The 19286-nt window shown below is 38.7% G+C and overlaps 1 protein-coding gene across 14 annotated transcripts in view; it reads right to left on the bottom strand.

Annotated features, from left to right (window-relative positions):
* LOC139814076 (zwei Ig domain protein zig-8) overlaps positions 1-17957 on the bottom strand; it is a 58832-nt gene extending 40875 nt beyond the window's left edge. For 2 of the 14 annotated variants that reach the window (XM_071780041.1, XM_071780055.1), the window contains exons 1-2: positions 16964-17956; positions 15541-15921 (exon numbers count right to left, since the gene is read on the bottom strand). In XM_071780041.1, coding sequence (XP_071636142.1) covers positions 15541-15664 — 124 coding nt within the window. In that variant the 5' untranslated portion in view covers positions 15665-15921; positions 16964-17956. Of the gene's footprint in view, positions 1-15540; positions 15922-16963 lie in introns of all 14 variants that reach the window. The other 12 variants (XM_071780047.1, XM_071780048.1, XM_071780051.1 and 9 more) reach the window with 12 other exon arrangements.
* Between the last annotated feature and the right edge of the window lie 1329 nt (positions 17958-19286).

The following is a 19286-nucleotide window of genomic DNA, read 5'->3' as shown; positions in this document are numbered from 1 at the left end:
TGGTAACACAGCGATCTTTATTGTATAAACAATAGCACGCTGTACGCAATAACAAATAGCCGCGTAAATATCCAACCAAATTCTTATTTCTTGAAAAAATACCTAGCGCGTGCTTTAGATTAAATTTGTGTTCACGAATCGTCACTTTTATACGATCTATATACATCACAGCATTCCATTACTTGAATTATACAATCCGATGAATTCTATATTATTCCGCGCTCTTAAATATGAAAAGATTAGGCAAATTACAATGGAAAATTTGAAGCGCGATATGAGAAATAGTACAATAGAAGCATCGCTCAAAGATATAATCGTAGCGGAACTATAATTTATAATTTCCGGCTTCTTTCTCTACGATTATTATTTTAAACGGATAAATCATGCAAAGTACTTGGATAAACGCGTGATAATTATTCACAGGATTCATGTTTTATAAGATAATAATGCTACGATACATGAAATAGCTCTCTCCACATAGTAGCCGAGATAGCATGCCTATAGGGACTTTGTACAAATAATAGCGTGCTGTGCACCGAAATAACAGATTCCAAGACCACGCATCAACCGAATTGTTGTTTCCTCGAAATATTGAACGCACTGCAAAGTGACAATTTCTATTTCATGACCTTTAAATTAATTATTAACAACCGATATAATATATCACGGCTTTCCGTTACTTAAATTGATCCAAAAATATTATCCATAATAAAATTGTACAGATTTAAATTTCTCGTTTAATAGAGCGCGATATATTGAAATCATTAATCGACGTAAATATCGACCGATCCGCGCATGTATATTGTAAGTAATGAGAGAATTGTCGAAAGGAGAAAGGACATAAGTGTTTTCGATCAGTCATCGTCCACAATAAAAACGATCGATAAGTCGCAAGTAAGCAACGATTATTCATTAGATGACTTTAATAAAATGACAATACAGTGTTACGACGGCTAGTATTCATTCAATCACAACAAGAGTAATAATAATTATCACGAATCAGAGTATATAAGTGACATTTTCCTCATCATCTTTTATATCTATCTTTATATTAAAATATAATAATATAAAACGTAAAAAGATAGTAATATAAAACGTAAAAAAGTATAAGATCATAAAAATCGTAATTCTTATAGTCTTTAAGTTGTCAATTATTCAAATATTATGCACTTTATTTTCTCATCTTCGACGATAATCACAAAAAAAAAACAGATTTTTAATAAACGGAGTTTGATTATGGCCTACTGTTTTTAGGCTGCAAATTATATATAATTATGTCATTTTAATATGTCATTAATGGTATTCGTTTTTAAAATAGGGCTGTAATCTGGTTCGTACAGTGAACCTGCCGTCGTCAAAGAACTAGGACACTAAATAACAGAGAAGCAAATGGTTCGAGGTAAAACTGGAAACGTTGTGCTTAAGACTCTCAAAGGAGCCCCGATTTAATTAGACGGAATAGCATGCAGGGACAGAGGCCGGGAGGCATGGTGAGAGGAAAGGGTCGGGAGGGAGAGGAAGAAGGGAGGAAGTTCCTTCGCGATCCTTTCCTCATCAAAAAGGTAAATGAATGGAGTGGTTCTTCGTCGGACGCAACAATGTGCACCTACATTTCCCTTTTAGCGTCTCTAATAGATATTGTCAGCATTTCTGCACCATAACACAGTACAAAGTACTAATTAAGAACGTCAGTACTCAACTACCGTACGCTGCATAGGATCCTGGATAATTATTTGATTAGCTTTTTTATTCGAGATTTGATTTTCATCGGAATTAATGCGACTCGATACGAGACATCCGATCGACTACTCGTTTACAGTTACACAGGTCAAAAATATACGACTTTAGAACTTATTTATATTCTCAACAAAATTATTTTTATACATAATATACTGTAATTATTGTATAATATTTTAATGCAAATTCTGCAAATTAAATAAAATCGAAAATCATAATACGATAATACGATAATATGATAATATTGAAACCACAATAATTTTTGCATTACAAAAACAGTATTGCACGTCTCGTTATCTGTTTATTGATTAAAAAAAAAACCGTGGTGATAATGATTTTTCACTATTCGGCTAATTCTATCTTCTAAGTTCTTATCGTTTTTATTCACAAAATTTTAGCAAACGCCTAATATTATAGCAAAAAACTTTACAAGCCGATTAACAACATATTTGAACTGTTACGGGCAAATTCGTGTTTCTAAAGAAAATCCACACTCGAACGGAATTAATTGTAATCTTAGACGACGCTAACGAGTCGATAAAACAAGGCGCGATGGCTCATTCGACAAAGTCAATTATAACCTCGATGTTAATTACAACCTCGTATTACAATTTTCAATTTTAATTAATTTGGTAGATTACGCTATTTTAAAATAATCGCGGGATATTACGTATGGAAATATCCATTGTGGTCGCAGGGAAACTCGAATAACAGTATCGTATATTTTATCGTGTGCATGTGTGCGAAAATACATATGGAATACGTCACACGTGTAACGCATTTATTCCATAATACATACTTTTTACATACCATAGAGCGGACGGCATTTCGTTTTTTGTGCCGTATACAGCGTTCCGTTTGACGGCGATCCCCTTGTTATTATTCGCGCGGCGAGGCTCGAGCAGACCAGTTTATTTCACAGCACATAAAATATTTTGAAGAAACAAGAACTCGGCCACCGCGCGTCCCGATGTTTCTCGTCGTTTCTTGCACGGTCAACACAGCGCGTTGTAGCGCGAGCCGCGCGAGGTCACAATATTTTGTCATTCGCACGTCGACGCTCTGCTCCTCGATCGGACCAGTCGTGACGCGAGCCGCTCCGTATATATATCGTCTCTTTTGCGTGTCATTACCTCTCGATTTCTCGAAACGCCACTGTGACATGACAAGCTACGCACGACCACGCACGACGTCCAACTCCAACGCGGGCAACGCGGGGGTCGCGGGAAATTAAGGCTGCATTCCAAAATTCACTGTCAGCAACTTTCAGTACTGAAAATCTATAGTAAACGTGACGTAAAATATAGATTTGCAGTACTGACAGTGAATATCGGAATGCAGCCTAAAGGCCGGTATTCATAGTCGGTTCTTATATTTATAAGACCGTCTTAAGTACAATCTTAAGATGTTATTAACCAATCACAAAGCCGTATTAGCATCTTAAGATATTACTTAAGACGGTCTTGAAATAAGATCTGATTATGAATACCGGCCTAAGTCTAAAGTAGGTATCGCAAGTCGCAAGATGTCTCCTGCCGCGCGTTGATTGGCTGAGAACGGAACGGCCGATTTCAATATGTTCGTTTCGCTTCGGTTGGCAGTAGTGCCCCACACCCCTCCCCTCCCGCTAATCGCTCCGACTTTTTGTCGCGCTTCGGCACTCTCGGCGTCTATCGCGTAATGGCGATCAGGCGATGTGTTTCAAAGTTGTTATCAGGTATTTGCGCTTTGGCATCGATCGTTGATTGACACTTTGCCTTTTCGCGAACACTTATTGTTAGTGGCACCGGTATATCCGTCGCGTCGCGTCGCGTCAATCTGATTAAGACGGCGGTATTCGGAGTAATCATTCTTGAAGGAGAAGCTCATCGCGAATCGTGAAATTGCGAGTTACCGTGGCCGATGCGAAACGCCATAAAGAATTTTTTCCTCGAACGGAAGAACGTCTTGCGAGCCGATTCGGACTGCATCTCATTTTCTCGTTCTACAATCAAGTATTACACATTGAATTTCGTAAGAAAAATTCTTTTACGGAATCCTCCGCCACCGAGATTTACAATTCTTTATTTAATTGGACATCTTATGATTCTTACGATATTATTAGCCTAATACGCGATCGATTATCCTCGCATGTTCATTAATTCGCAAATGTATCGAAGCGATAACTACACATCTACAGGTATCAATAGATAGAGAAAAAAAACAAGAATTACAAATTATAATTTCGCTACGATATTCTCGAACAGTAATTATCTCTTTAGCTACGCTTCTATTGTACTATTTCTCATATCGCGCTTCAAATTCTCCATTGTAATTTGCCTAATCCGTTCATATTACGAGCGCGAAATAATATAGAATTCATCGGATTGAATAATTCAATATAGAATGCTGTGATGTATATATTATATACATATAGATCGTTTAAAAGTAACGGTTAAAAATAACGATTCGTAAAAATGATTTACACAAAATCTTAAAGCACGCGCTAGATTACTTTCAGGAAGTAAAAATTGGATTTTCGCGGCTCTGATATTTGTTACTGCGTACACAACCTCCTATATTGTTTATGCAAGATCGCTGTGTCACGATTCGCATGTCGATAGGAAATGAATTCAAATGAATAAATGGAGCCGCCGGCCGCCGCCGCCGCGCGGCTTCTCGGCGCGACTCGCGCAGGTGGGGATAGAGTGGGGGTGGGGTGATTAGGACGCTGTGCCTCGTCACCCCTACCCCCACTCGTGACGTGTTTCGGAAACGTTGCTTCGGTGCTCGCGTTGGAGTCGAATCGATCGTTGATAAAGGCACTTAGCCTTTTCGCGGACACTTGTTGTCAGTGAGACGCGATGTCCGTCGATTTGGTTGAGACGGCGATGTTCGGAGTAATCATTCTTCGACGAGAAGTTCGTCGCGAGTCGTGACATCGCGAGTTAACGTAACCGTCGTAACCGCGGTACGAAACGCCATAAAGAATTTTGGCTCCGGAACGAACGGGAGAACATCGCGTGCGAGCCGATCAGACTGTGTATCTCGTTTTGTCGATCTACAATTAAATATTACACATATTGAATTTCGTGAGAAGAATTCTTTTAAGGAATCCTCCGCCACCGACTTTCCTGACATTCGAATCAATCTTTTATTAAAGTGGATCTTACGATATTATATTTGTTCACGCGATCGATCATCTCGTTAATTCGCAAACGTATCGCAGCGATACTACTCGTCTACACGGGTATATGTTGCGTGATTTATTTAAAATAAGAATCGTTAGGTAAATAGAGAAAGAAAACGGGAGTTACAATAAATGATATAAGTTTCGCTACGAAAGTTATTCCCGAGAAATAGTTTATCTCTTTGTCGACGCTTCTATTCTACTTTTCGTATCGCGTTTCGAATTTTCCATTGTAATATTTGTCTAAAATGTTTTCATATTAAGAGCGCGGAATAATATAGAATTTATCGGATGTATAACTCGAGTGATGGAATTCTATGACGTATAGATCGTTTAAAAGTAACGATTCGTGAAAATTTCCACGAATTTATTTTAAAGCACGCGCTAGATATTTTCAGGAAGTAAAAGAATTCGGTTGGATACTCGCGCGGCTCTATTTGTTATTGCGTGCGGCGCGCTATTGTTTGTGTAAGCTCGACGTGTTCCCATTCGCATGTTGATGCTCGATCAAACACGTACTGCGAGCCGCTCCCGCGTTATTCGATGCTCCGATAACTATTTCTTTATCCTCGTTAGGAATCGGATGTATATCGCGCTCGGAAATTTCCAATTTAAGTATAATTTGTCTATTAGCATTCTCGAATCGATAGTGCCGAGTGATACCCGTGTATGTATCGCCGGATTAAATAATAGAAAGCCACGATATTTATCGAGGCGGTTTATTTAACGATGTCGTTTATTTAATTTCGCGTAGTTGGCAGGATTGCGCGCCGCGTACGATTAACGTCGGGAGTGCCGTTCGAAGTATCACGCGATTGTAATCGATCATACTCTTGCTTGAAAAGTAACGTTTAAAAGTGACGATTCGTGAAAATTTGCGCACATTTATTTTAAAGCACCCGCTGGGTATTTCGAGGAAATGAGAATTCGGTTGGCGCGGCCTTGATATTTGTTATTGCGTACAGCGCGCTATTGTTTATACAAGATCGCTGCGTAACCATTCACATGCCGACGCTCGACCAGACAAGATGTGCCGCGTGTCGCTCCATTATTTCCTTATCGTTGCTACGATTTGAATAAAATATCGCGCTCGGAATTTTCCAGTTTAGGTATAAATGGTCTACTACTATTTCCGCGAGATTTGATAGTTCGGAGTAACGCACATATCGCCTGAATCAAATAATAGAAAGTCATGATACATCGATATGGTTTATTAATAATATCGTTTATTAAATTGTGCGTGCATAGCCGGATTGCGCATCGCGTACGGTTAATGTCGAAAGTGCCATTAAAATATCGCGGGATTGCGCGTTGCATATACAGTTAATGTCGGAAGTGCCGTCTAAAGTATCGTGCGATTATAATTGATCGTATTTTCGCTGTGTTGTGTTGTGTAACTGCAACTGAGGGACTTAATCTGAGAGGAGGAGGAGGTCTAGGAGAGGCATCGGGCGACGGCGGAGCAACCATGGGGTGAGTAATTTTATTTACATAATAATATTATATTACATTACTTGTGTTTGCGAGATTAGACTTATTTCCGTATACTTAAATTGTCTATTTACATTATTTATAGATAGGAATTGGAGAAAAAACATTTATTTACAAAATTTTATGAAAGATTTATACTTATGAAAATTTTGGAACTCTAACTTTTTTAAATGACATATAATCTTTTTGAAGGAAATATTTTTTAAAGAATGAATAAAAAGTTTAGTTTGCGTAGTAATAATTATTTGTTCAAATATTAATGCTTTGAGATATAATAATTTGAATATATATTTCTGTTGCAGTTCAACGTAGTTTACAACTCCGCTGTTGCGTACTGCGAGTCGGTGAGTCAAATAATTTTTTACATTATTAAGGTAATGAGTCTGTGAAAATTTTATCAGATATACATATAATATGTATGACATATGTAAAGCTACGTATATATTAAAATTAAATAATAACAATATAAAGATAACAGCATAAAGATATTGCAGATAAATGTGATAAATCACAGATTTGTTATTATGAAATGGATGGGCTAGAACAGATTAAGACCAATGTTTAATTCTGAAATACTTTGTACACAGAATTTTCAGGAAATGCATTTGAGAAATAATGATCTGACATGTTAAGAATGTTAAAAAATTATAATATCAAGTTTATTATAATTAGTTAAACTTTTGAGTAAAAAGTTGAAACAAATAGCGAGAAATGAAAAAAAAAATAATATAAGGACAAAATATATTTTACTGTTACGTTACATATTACAATTAATTTATATATTATACTATGCACTAACGATTATTGTATCTTTTCTATTACTGATTTGGTTTTAATTTATTATAGCTTATCCATTTATATTTATTAACTCGAAACATTGTTTATTTTATTATTGATCAATTTCATATCAGCAATTCAAGTGCTCAATTTTAAGATAATATTGAAAAATGTTTGAAATAATTTTGGTATGTTTTTTGAAAAACCGTGCGTATTCTCAACGCGAATTTCCACTGGAATGTTCGTGCTTTTTTAACCGAGAGATAGGGGCTTATTTTACCGACAATTCAATTGTCTGTTATATTTGCCATTTACCAAATTGCAAATATGGAGGTGACTCGAACGAAATTTCGCGAGACGTGTTCGTGTCGGTGACTTATCGTAGAATTTTCGTAATAATAGCTATCTCGTACCATGCGATGCGGCACGAATAAATTATTCCTTCGACTTAGAAAGTTGAAAAAAGTTTTTATTATGGCGAAGCGGTTACGTACTCTGGATAGTAAGTGCCGAAGAAAATTGCTGACAACCGTGGACGTGTCGTCGTGATAGGGTGACGACAATCTTAACTTATAAGCCTCTTAAAAGCTTTGCCGTTTAATTAAATGGGCTAAGCGCACAGATATATAAGAAGATTCTTTTCCATTATTTTATACATTCAACGTATTGCGGGGACGAACTTCGAGAAGTCGCCGTTGAAATGTAATTTGGCTCACCCACGGCTTTTCGCTTCTCTAACTCGGGAGCTCTTATTTTCGAGAATGGTTCATAAAGGGATCGCGTATAGTTAGCGCTAAATGCGGTTTTATATCGGCCCCACTTCTCAGCAGAATTTCTAAGGAGTCGGGCTCGTTTCTGAATAACCATCCGTATATATGCTCGTCGTCGATTTTCGTCGAACGACGGCGCGATCGACGGCACAGAACGTTTTCCCCGGAAAATATTGCACCGGGCGGGCGTTCGTATTCCCAATGTAAACTCTTTGGGATGCAAATTTTCCTTTCCTACGTCTGCTCGTATCAGCTCCACGGCGTAATAAAGAAACGCATATCGAGATGAACCACCTTCTTCTCCTTCTACCCATCGATCGATTCGTTTTACTTTCCACGTCGCCTGTTTCTCCGCCATCAAAAAATTCCTACGGAATAAGGCATATGGCAAAATGAAGCCTATTCGCATACACTGAGAAAAAAATTTTGAGATCCAAGAAAATATTTCTTTGAATAGTCCTAATAACATATTTACTTAATATAATACACATATTTATTTAGAATTAGATATTTTTACTTAATTTAAGTAAATATATATAATTCTAAATAAATATGTGATTATATTAAGTAAATATGTTATTAGGACTATTCAAAGAAATATTTTCTTGGATCTACCAAATTTTTTTCTCAGTGTAGTTAATATTAGTAAATGCATCGGCAAATTTACTTTATGCAAAATAGTGAACGTTAGAAAGAACTTTCCAGACATTTGTGCTAATATTCCACTAAATTGTTCCTTTCCTCTCTCATGCGTCTGTTGAGTTTTTTTTGCTCTCATATTATCTTTCTCGATCGATCATATATTATTTCATGAATACTATTCGCTGTCAGTGCTTCAGGGTTTGTGCGAAGCATACTTATGAAAATAATTTTTATTCATTAATGCCTCGCTATTCGTTTTTCAAAAAGATAAAAAATATTTTTCAACTTATTTTATTTTATATCTTTATGTATAAAAAAGAAAGATCAGGCATAGATAGCGCACGTATTAAATTACGTTCCGCTCAAGAAACGCCGTCTGCGTGTAAATTATAAAAATATCGCGTTTCAGAGGAATAAAAGAGAGATTTCTTATAAGCCGGATGACTCTACGATGTTCTGAGGCAACGGAAAATATTGATAGCGAGAGGAAGGGAACGATCGAGTCGAGAGAATCGACTTTCTTTCCTTCCTTCTAGAAGCGCGGTCTCATTATAGAGACTAATGGCACAGTAGTTCGTATACCGCATGAACGATGGGATCCCTTCCTTCCCTCGATATTTTTCATTCGCTACTTTGAAGCTAGTCAATTACCCGAAGTGCGAAACACACTTTTGCTAAAGTACGTCAAAGTGACATTTTTTTTTCAACTACTAATATCTCATGTTTCCACTTATCCGCTTGTATGAAATATTCATACTGCTAGATTAACTTGTTAAATCATGTCTGTACATACATTCGTCTGTACATTCGCATCTATAATGCAATGCACCTGCAACAAATTTTCTCAGGCTTGTGAGTCAGTTACAATTATGGAAGCAATTTTTTCAAAAGTACGTAGAAATGCTTTATCACTTCACGGCACAGCGTTCTTTCACTTGTTGAGCGCGAAAAGCTCCGTACGATTGTAGACGTGAATTATTCACTTTTCTCTTAGCGAGAGCGTACACACATACACATACATTCTTGTTCGCCGGCGATCCTACCGCCTTTATATGCCCTCGATGAAGGATGTTACGATCAGAGACCGTCATCGGTTTGCACGGTTGATCCTGTTATAAATTTCGGATTCGTTGGCGGAGCGCAACCATATTTCCCAGTCTCCCCGAGTCCCCCGGCCGGAGAAGAGAGGAGAAAAAGCTCGTTTGTGTGATATTGGCGATATAGCAGCGCCGTAAATTGCGCTTTGATATATCATGACGCGATCGGTGGATATTGCGCGTGCAACGTTATTCTCGGTCTGATCTATGTGAGCGCTCTCGCCCGCGCCGCCCGCGCCGGCGGGACTTTTTGAAAAACGCCTGACAAGGTGGAAACAAAAATATTTGCTCGGCGGATTGGCTAGTGATATCGCGTAACGGATATCGATCCGCGTTAACCGCGGCTATTGCGAATTGATGAATTTTCACTCTGGCGGAAAATCTATTAGCCGTTCCATAAATCAAAGAACGTTTACTCGCTCGCGGGGTCTAGGAATTCCCTTTACCTTCGGTTAACCGCTGTAAGCGGACGTATTACGTTGTAGTTATCCCTAGCTGCCGAGAGTTACTCACTGCAAACGTAAACCGTGCAAACGTGCCAAGTGCCCTCATCACGCTCCACAGTTTGCGAAATGATTAATGTAGCGCAACGCGCTCGGTTTTCTGCGTGTCGAAGAAATTTAATTAATTCAGGCGTGAACGTGGGAGTCCAACTTCGTCTCAATAACGAACAGTATAAGATGTGAGGCGCGAATTCTTATTCAATCGCAAGATTCATTTGAACATTCAGAATCGATAATTAAATATCTGCTCTATTTGAATATGGCGATTTAATTATTTGCAACTGGCAATTTTGATTTCCGTGAGATGATTAATTAGCGCATCGCCTTCGAGGTGATGTCCATGGGTTGGGTCATTTGCGGAAGGCGCGTGGCGGAACCAAGTTGGTACATTTAATTAACGAGCGGCACCAATTAATTAGGCACCTGAAAGCATAATCCGTCTTCCTAGCAGTCTCGTCCCTTTGCGCAATGCCGCAAAAATCTTATTAACGCGAAAATTTATAATTCTTTTATTCGCATTGTGTGGCCGCTCCGATTTCATAAACAATAGAATTTATTGTTAAAGTAATATAAATCTTGATTCCAATCTCGTAAAGTCTTCTTTATTTAGGAAAATCTCGTAAACTCTTCTTTATTTAGGAAATTTATACGTACACGTGCTTGTGCTTAAATTAAAAGTCGAACAGCGAATTTTTAATGGACAACATTGCGGTTTGTCGATGAAAGTGGGTCGGCGAGATCGTACACGAGCTAAATTACGGCATCGCATTTAAGGTGGCGTTCCTAATTAATTAAGTATCTCGGGAGAAAATTCGTCTTCCAACGCTTTGTAATGGGGTGCTTTGCGGGAACACTTAGAAAACTTAATAGCATAGGAAAAAGCGCTCTTTGTCCGCCCGACTCGTTTAGCATACAATGCGGCGAGTTTTCCCTCGAGTTTATTCGCCATTAATCGCCAAGTTAGATTCCTACTGTTTGTATCGGTTGTAAAATCGCGATATCCCAGCTGTTCGGTGTGTAGCAACCGAACGAGTTATCGAAACGCATACCGAATACTCGCGGACTTCGCACGAATACCTCGCGGATAAAAGTTTGCATTTCTGAATACCAATACCGTCAGCGAAAGTTTTCTTCTTTCCTTCTCTTTCCGCTGCTCCTTTCTTACCGGAGCACCTACTTGTAAGAATCTTATCGAAGGCGTTACTTCGAAATGAACTACCGATCGGATCGAGATTTCGGGAGAGGCAAAAAAAGCACATCGAGCGGTTGTGGCGTCGGCCAACGAATCCCGGGGATTTCGTTCTTTTGCGATAAGGGCGACGATGTCCGATAATCTCTTAGAGTAATGACTTTTTTTAGGATCAATGATAACGATGGCTGATCGATGAGTGATAATCTCTTTGCGAGCTGTGGAAAATAGGATTGTTAATATTGGATTATTAATAATGATAATTCTAGACAGACTTATATTACGTACATTTATTTATATACTTCTTTATAAATTTATTAAACTTTATTTGTTAGATTATTACTAGAAATGTTAGTCACGCCAGTTATTAGAATGTCAATACTGTGCACTCGAAGTCGATTTGCTAGTTGGAAACTCGAGATTAACTTTATGATATATAGTTAATCCAATATTAACTTAGAAATTACTAGACAATATAAAGTTATAGCCGCTTCTTGTAAGAGGCATGATTCAATTGGCAGTTAATGTTGATTTATCTTCAATAGGATACTCGAGCACAGGTGTTTCAAGTAGAAGTTTCTTCCTTGATGGATACTTATTTAGAGATTGTAACGATTATTTTTTATTGCTCTATTATTTCTTCGTGATAGAAAATGTCGCGTCGTTGTAGAAGAAGTTTTGATATATTTACCCGGCTGAAATTCAAGCCATGAGCTAATCTACTTTTCTCTATTTTCTTTCATGCTATTGACACTCCTAAACATAGCACGTGATGCTTATCAACCCTCCAATTTCGATGCCATTACGGATAACATTTATTCGCGAATGCATGTATGCAATTCCAAATCGGTTAGACGCGTTTGAACGTAACCGCGTGTCTCGTGGAGTAAGCTCAAGCCCGTGTATCTGTGTGTCGCGTCGCGTATAGCGTTTCTAAACTCGTATCAAAGAGAAATCGGAACGTTGCAAACTTGTTCGAGCGAGCATTTTATACACAGTGACGGAAATGCCGCGTCGTTAGCTAAACTTAATCCTGCGACGCAAATATTGAAGCCGAATACAAAATTACGGGCCACGACGAAGCGAGGCGGCTGTCGATCTTAAGCGACATCGTTTGAATAAAATATCAATCCCCGAGTAAAACGTGAGGGGTCGCGAGGTATCGAATTTTACAATTTATGTCCCGCATATTTAAACGCGGTCTCATGTATAAATTATGGGCTAATCGTATTAAGCGGTAGCCGAGTCAGCTCCTCGGAAGGAGCATCTCCGATCGTAATTAACGCCCGTAACGATGCGATGACGCGATAGACGCAAATCTCCTAGCCAAGTCGGAACGTGAATCATCTCACAATCAGTCTTGAAAGAGACTTTATCATTCTAGATGCGTCGGGAATCGATTTATGGAATCGGAAATAACAGAGGAAGATACCGACGCTTTCGAAAATCGACGCAATAGTCAAAAAATTGCCATTTGATGTAGAAAATATTCTCAATACAATATATGAACTATTTTCATGGTATAGCACTGTACACGCGACTCACGCATGCGTGCGTGTGTACGTTCGCGTGCACGTCAATTTGCTCCGTCGCGTTGGTCCTTTTTCTCATTTCGAGACGCGTGCCATCGGACTATGATGTGGAACGTCTACGTTTTTCAATTTCCTAATGGATACGTGCGGTAGCTATACGTTACTCAGCCGCGATCATTCAGCCGGGCTGATTGAAAATTGCGGGTGCAAGGCGTATCAAGGAATCGATAGGACCGATACGTTGACTGAGCCACTCGGTAACACATATATCCCCTTTTGTAGGCATTACTTCTTATACCGTAGCTTATGACAATATTACAATACGGTACGTATGATTACATCTCGAGAATTTATGAATTGGATTTGATGTTGCTACGTGATAAGAGCCAATTTTTTTTACAATGATTAAATTTTTGAAATGTTATATAGAGAAAACTAGATCTGCAAAATGGAAGATAAATATTAAAGACGTGTATGTTCATTTTATAAAAACGATACAAGTTAAAAGAGTCAATTTATCTGTAGGAATATTTAGGATTCCTTTTTGGCTGCCTATAACGTCACTTTATTTGCATAAAATAAGGATATGGTGTTAGGAACGTCACATTATTGCACCCTCGTGTCATATCTGCGGAGCGAATATACGTGTCAGGCTACGCAAAGTATAATGTTATAGTAGATGATGCATGATAAAGCGTATAAACGCGAACAAAACGCAAAAGAATGTTGCGGGAGATGTGAATAGTGGCAATCGGAGTGATGGATGTAATACGCCGGTGTATTATTTAATGAGAAACGTTACAATCCGTTTTACAGAGAAGGCTTACAACTTCGAAATACACAAATACATTACGTATAATACCTGTGCAAGAAGATTGCAATTATTATATAACTATTTCCGCAACATTATTCCTTGCACGTTATTAAATTAATATTCATTAGCGAAGAAAAAATATGTAAAATCGGAATAACAATAATTCTCCAGCTGTATATTAATATGAATATAGTGAAATTGTTTCTGAGACTTTATCTTAGTTTCTAAATGCTATCAACTGCATCATAAATGCTTCTCTGCATTTATGATGCAGTTGATAGCCTACTAAAAAGCAAATAATGCACCACGATAATAATTCTCTGCGCTCTACGCGATAATGAAATCGAATGCAATCGAAACGAGCTTAACTGCACTCAATTGTGATTTAAACGACTTTCCAGATTCGTTTTAATAAAAGTAGCTTGGCTGCAAATGACGCGCCTTATAGTAAGTAAAATCAGTTGCGCGAGACTTTATGGGACTCGGGGAGAAACCATGCTGTGATGCGAGTAGTTGCGGTCTGATGACAGTCAGACCGGAGAGCGCGGGTTGTAAAGGCGTCCTTTCGAACAGGTTGTCTCCGGCATGATATTACGTCGACGACACCGCTGCATCCGTGTTTATGGCTTACGACTAAATAACACAGCTTGCACCTTAAAGCTGGGTTTGAAGATCTTGCGCTCGCGGCGCAAGATCTTCACTTTTCTCGCGAGATATGACGATGCAGTATTTTTCTCAATTCGTGAAGTCGCGCTCGTAAAATTCACGGTTTCATACACATCGTGTCGTATAATCTTCGAAGCATTTATGAAATATTTAATGTAATTAGTACATGTAATAGCAATGAATTGTATCAATAATAATGGAACACATCAGTAGTTTGCAAATTCGTATGAAAAACTGATTATTGAGAATATTGCATATAATTAATAATTAACTATTATTAACCTAATATCTAATTAGATTAGTCGAATTTATATAAATCAAAATATTGAATACCCTGTAAACTTGTCCGCTATCGGCTATCGGACATCCGGTTTGTTATTACAAATTACCATGTTTTGAATAAATACAAAACGTCGAGCGGAAAATTTATGATAGGTACTGGGTAGAACGTACATATGCATCGATCCGATCTCGCGCATCACCTTAACGTACAAAAATTTTTCCCAGTGTTATCGCAGTACCGCAACAACGTTCGCTGTGTTTGCCCAGCGGTGTTTATCGAATGGAAAAATATGCTCATGGCAATTCCGGTAATGGTCGCGGGCGGAATCGTGCGCGGCGCCGCATCGTAAAAGCTACTCCACGCGAACGAGCATGCCTGTCGAATGTACACTTTTTAAAGCGCTGTGCACATTTCACCCGACGTTGTTGTATCCCGCCGCAACAACATTCGCCAGGTCATTCTTTGCGTACATACTCCGCAGATTCGTATGTACGACCGTCGTTTGTCGATGGATGAATACATATGCACCACGTTACCTTTCAACTCTTACCTCGCACTTTGATTTTTTTACGATCCGTATTTTTTTTGTACACATAACACGCGCATATACCTATTTACTCTTTGACAGACATAATTTTTATTGAAATTATATATAATGGTGCATCTGCGTGATATATGTTACGTCAGAGAGATTATTTATTCAGAATAGATTTTTCTGTTGCGGCAAGATATCATAATTGGATGTAGTAAAAGTTTAGTATTAATATATAATTTTATTTTATTTTATCGATGCTTATCTGATTTCTTAAGGAAAGAATTTAATTAATAATATAAATAGTTTTTCGTTTGAGTATTCGATAATATCCTTACCGTGCAGCAGCATGAAGAGGGTGAAAATGTAGATCATTTTGAAAGGTTTGCATTGACCGGTCCCATTACCGCTATGTTGTAAATCCATTTCTAGTGCTTTCACAGTCCATTGTTTCTGATACATTTCACGTCAACCGCTTCTTCAAAGCTGCCAGCAATCGGCCGAGGGCGACGTGTTTTCCTGGTTGGCAATAAAAAGGAATTCACTTCGCTCACTGACAGTTGCAACACTTGGCCGCGTTATTTCCATCAGTCATTGATAATATCTTGCACTTTTGTATATTTAGCAAACCAAGAAGAAGATATTATGCTTATATAGGTCGAATAAAGTGTCTGCTCTTTTTTCGAGTTCTCGCAGAAATATCGATAACGATAAAATAACTGTATCGTGAAATTGTCGTGAAATTGAGGATAAAATAAAAATCGTATATATTTTACATTTCCTCAGTAGAGTAATTAAACCCATGTATGTAAAAGAGATCTTTTTAAATATTATATGACTAGCACGAGCGTAGAAATTAATACGAGAAAACCATCATCGCTATAATCAAGTTAATCTCATATCATATACAATGGTGCACTTAATATTTTCCCGAATTATGCAACGGACCATCATGAACGAGCGCGCGCACGCGCGTGTGTGTGTACGCAATTATTCAGGAAAGTAATTACTTCTGCCGCGATTACGATTTCAAGCACTGACGGAGCAAAAAGAGGGGCAAGAGTGTTTAATCGCGTTGCGCGTGATGTCGTTTCTATTCGCTGTTAAAAAAGTATACGTGTTATTTGCTCTCGTGTGAACCACGCGAGCAGCGAGATCAACAATATGTGGACCAAATGTGCGACATATGTTACCGGTCCTCGGGTAAGTTTACATTAAGTGACGCGCTGCGGAATGGTCGATTGAAAACGAACGTGATACGGTTTCAATTGCATTCACGCATTACCCGATCGGGTGTTACTGGCCGGCAAATCATAATCGACAGAACTAATTCGGTATGCACACAACACGGCTAGGGATATTAATTTCACTTGTCATTGGATTTCAGTGAATGCGTCCGTATATCCGCGCGTGCGAGGTAGATTCTGCTATAAACTGATCTTGCTACAATGAGGATGGATAGATAGTTTAATCGAAAACTATTGAGCCATATTGCCGAGCATTGAAGAATTGATCGTTTTAATCACAATATGACAATACGATTATATGCATTGACATTGATAATAATATTAAATATATACGTTTTTATTTTTAACGCTACATCGCAGATAATCAGAAGCTGAATATTGGATTTTAATATGAACGTATTTCATGGTAAAGAATAAAGATATTTATTCAAACTGTGTAACATTTTGCTTTCAAACTTGTAATTGCTTATATATTGCATAAAATGTATGATATTAATAAATTTCAAAAACTCACACACATGCGAAGGATTCTCTCGAAGGACGATCAATTATTTGGGAGCAAAAATACGCTTCACGGAAAATGTTGAATGGGACTTGTAAAATAGCGATTTATATGTACGCGCAGCATATACCCCACGAAATATTCATGAGACATCGACTACGCCGAAGCGGTCACGTGTTCGCTTTTTTGACGATTCATGTTTTCGTTCTTCCTGCGCGTGGAGAATTCATGCGTGGGTCCAGTAAAACATAGAAAACACTCATGATTAATATATCGCAATTTAACGACCGGTCTCACGTTAATTTAATTTATATACGACCACGTTTTCGCGTCTAATTTTCAAAATCGCTCGACATACTTGTTCGTCATTGTACCATCGAATGCACTGTCCGTTACCGAGAGGAAACGTTTCACAAATCTGTCTTCACGTGCAGCGGGCCACACACCTTTTCGCCCTTATCACCTGTCATGAATGAACGACCGAGCGACAAGACCCGCGCAATCACGGAGAGAGAACCGGGGCGTCACTAAATCCTTCCAGCGCAGCTGGTCCGTACTTCCACGTGGGCGACTGCAGCTCTCGCGCGAGGTGCATCTTCGCGGGGATCCTGTGTCGCCGGTGGGTGACGTACGATCGTTGCGAAAGAGCTAGGTGGGACCGCGCGCCACTTCCGTCCTTCTAAAATGCCGTTCATTCATCATGCCGCACTAACACTAACGCGGCTCGTTACACCGCGCCACACCGCGCCGCGAATAACACCTTCACTCACAGACAGCGGAGGGACGCAGAGGGTGTTATGCACCCGGTGTCGTATATGCACCCCGTTCGCGAAAGGGGGCGATAGGTGGGAGGAGGAGGGGTACAACGAGAGGTCATGCGAAGAGGTCGCGGGGTAGACAGGGGACGATAAGGGGGTAGGGAGCGAGAGGGAGAGATAGGTGCGTAAAGAGACCGGTGGGCGAAATGCTGCCGTGGTGGAGACCGCGACCCAACTGCGCCAGCGCTTAGCTAGATATCAGCCCCCGACCACCGACGTCAACTCTTACCACCACCCCCCGCTGCGATACCCAACCATGCCGGCTTTCACCCACCCGCGTGCCACCCGTTGTGCGCGCCGTCATAGTCCCACCGTCGCGTCGTCGGCTGGTTCAGGCTGGTTGATTGTGAGGACGGTTGGCGTTCGCGCGATGGCATTTCCATTACTGCCGCGGACATTGTCATCGATGACTTTTGTGTCGCGCTGGCCGTCGCCACGCGCCCGCTATTCTTGTGCCGCAAGGTTATTAAGGTTGTTAGCTGGGTAAAAGCGCGTGTAGGGCTACAAACTGCTGTTATTGCCTGTCTCGAGCTTGCCAATGGCTGTCCGCGATATTTAACGCCGGCGCTAGAAAACGGTATGGTATCGACGGTGAAATAAAATTTATTGGCTTGGCTCGGAAATACTTCGGGCATCGCAATTTTTGGTGAACGTAACGCTTTTTCAGTGGTTTGTCATTTTGACAGGTCTGGCAGTTGCACTTAATCTACACCGATCGGTCATTTATATGTATTGGTAATTTTTACTTTCAAAATCTTTAGATTGAGATATTCGATTTTTATTATTATATATTTCAATATAATCCCATTGTTGCGGTTGTAAAATATGACAGTAGTTTTTACAAAATGTCATAAATTTCGATCTAGTGATATTACACCTAAAAAAAAATATAAGATTACACTACGATAAATTTTTTAAATTAATATATGTATATTTATTACATTTTTTATTTATGAATATTTACTATTGTAAAAGGTATCGTCGAAATTTTTATGATTCAAATATTGTTGGCAATTTCCTCTATATATTATCAGAAATTTTTTAAACTCTGTATTACACAAAGTTTAAGCTTAAATTCTATTCTGAATATTAATACAGTATTACTATCAATTAGTGAAGTTACATCAAAATTATAATTATAATTAAATCTCATTTACATGAAAAAGTGATAATACTTGACAATTCTGTAAATTTATGGCAGATCACAACTGTTAATTTTTTCGGAAAATGTAATTTTATTATTGATATATAATTACTACTAAATCATATAGGGAATCTTGCTTGTTATTGTTTTTTAGCTTGCTTATGCATAACAGCGGATAAAGTATTATTATAGTAAAGTTCTTTTTGCTGCTACAATCGCGATGAATACACGCATATTTTACCTTTTGAATAATGAAGCGGATTGTCTTTTTTTTTTCTTATATACCGTATTCGCAATTTATATTGCTGGAAAATCGCAAACTCTTGCAAAGCCAGCGACTTAAAAGTTTTTCTCCGTAATTTTCTGAATACCA

This window comes from Temnothorax longispinosus, chromosome 6 (genome assembly GCF_030848805.1).
Source record: "Temnothorax longispinosus isolate EJ_2023e chromosome 6, Tlon_JGU_v1, whole genome shotgun sequence".
In the NCBI taxonomy this organism is placed as follows: Eukaryota; Metazoa; Arthropoda; class Insecta; order Hymenoptera; family Formicidae; genus Temnothorax; species Temnothorax longispinosus.
This window is presented reverse-complemented; position numbering and strand designations above follow the sequence as displayed.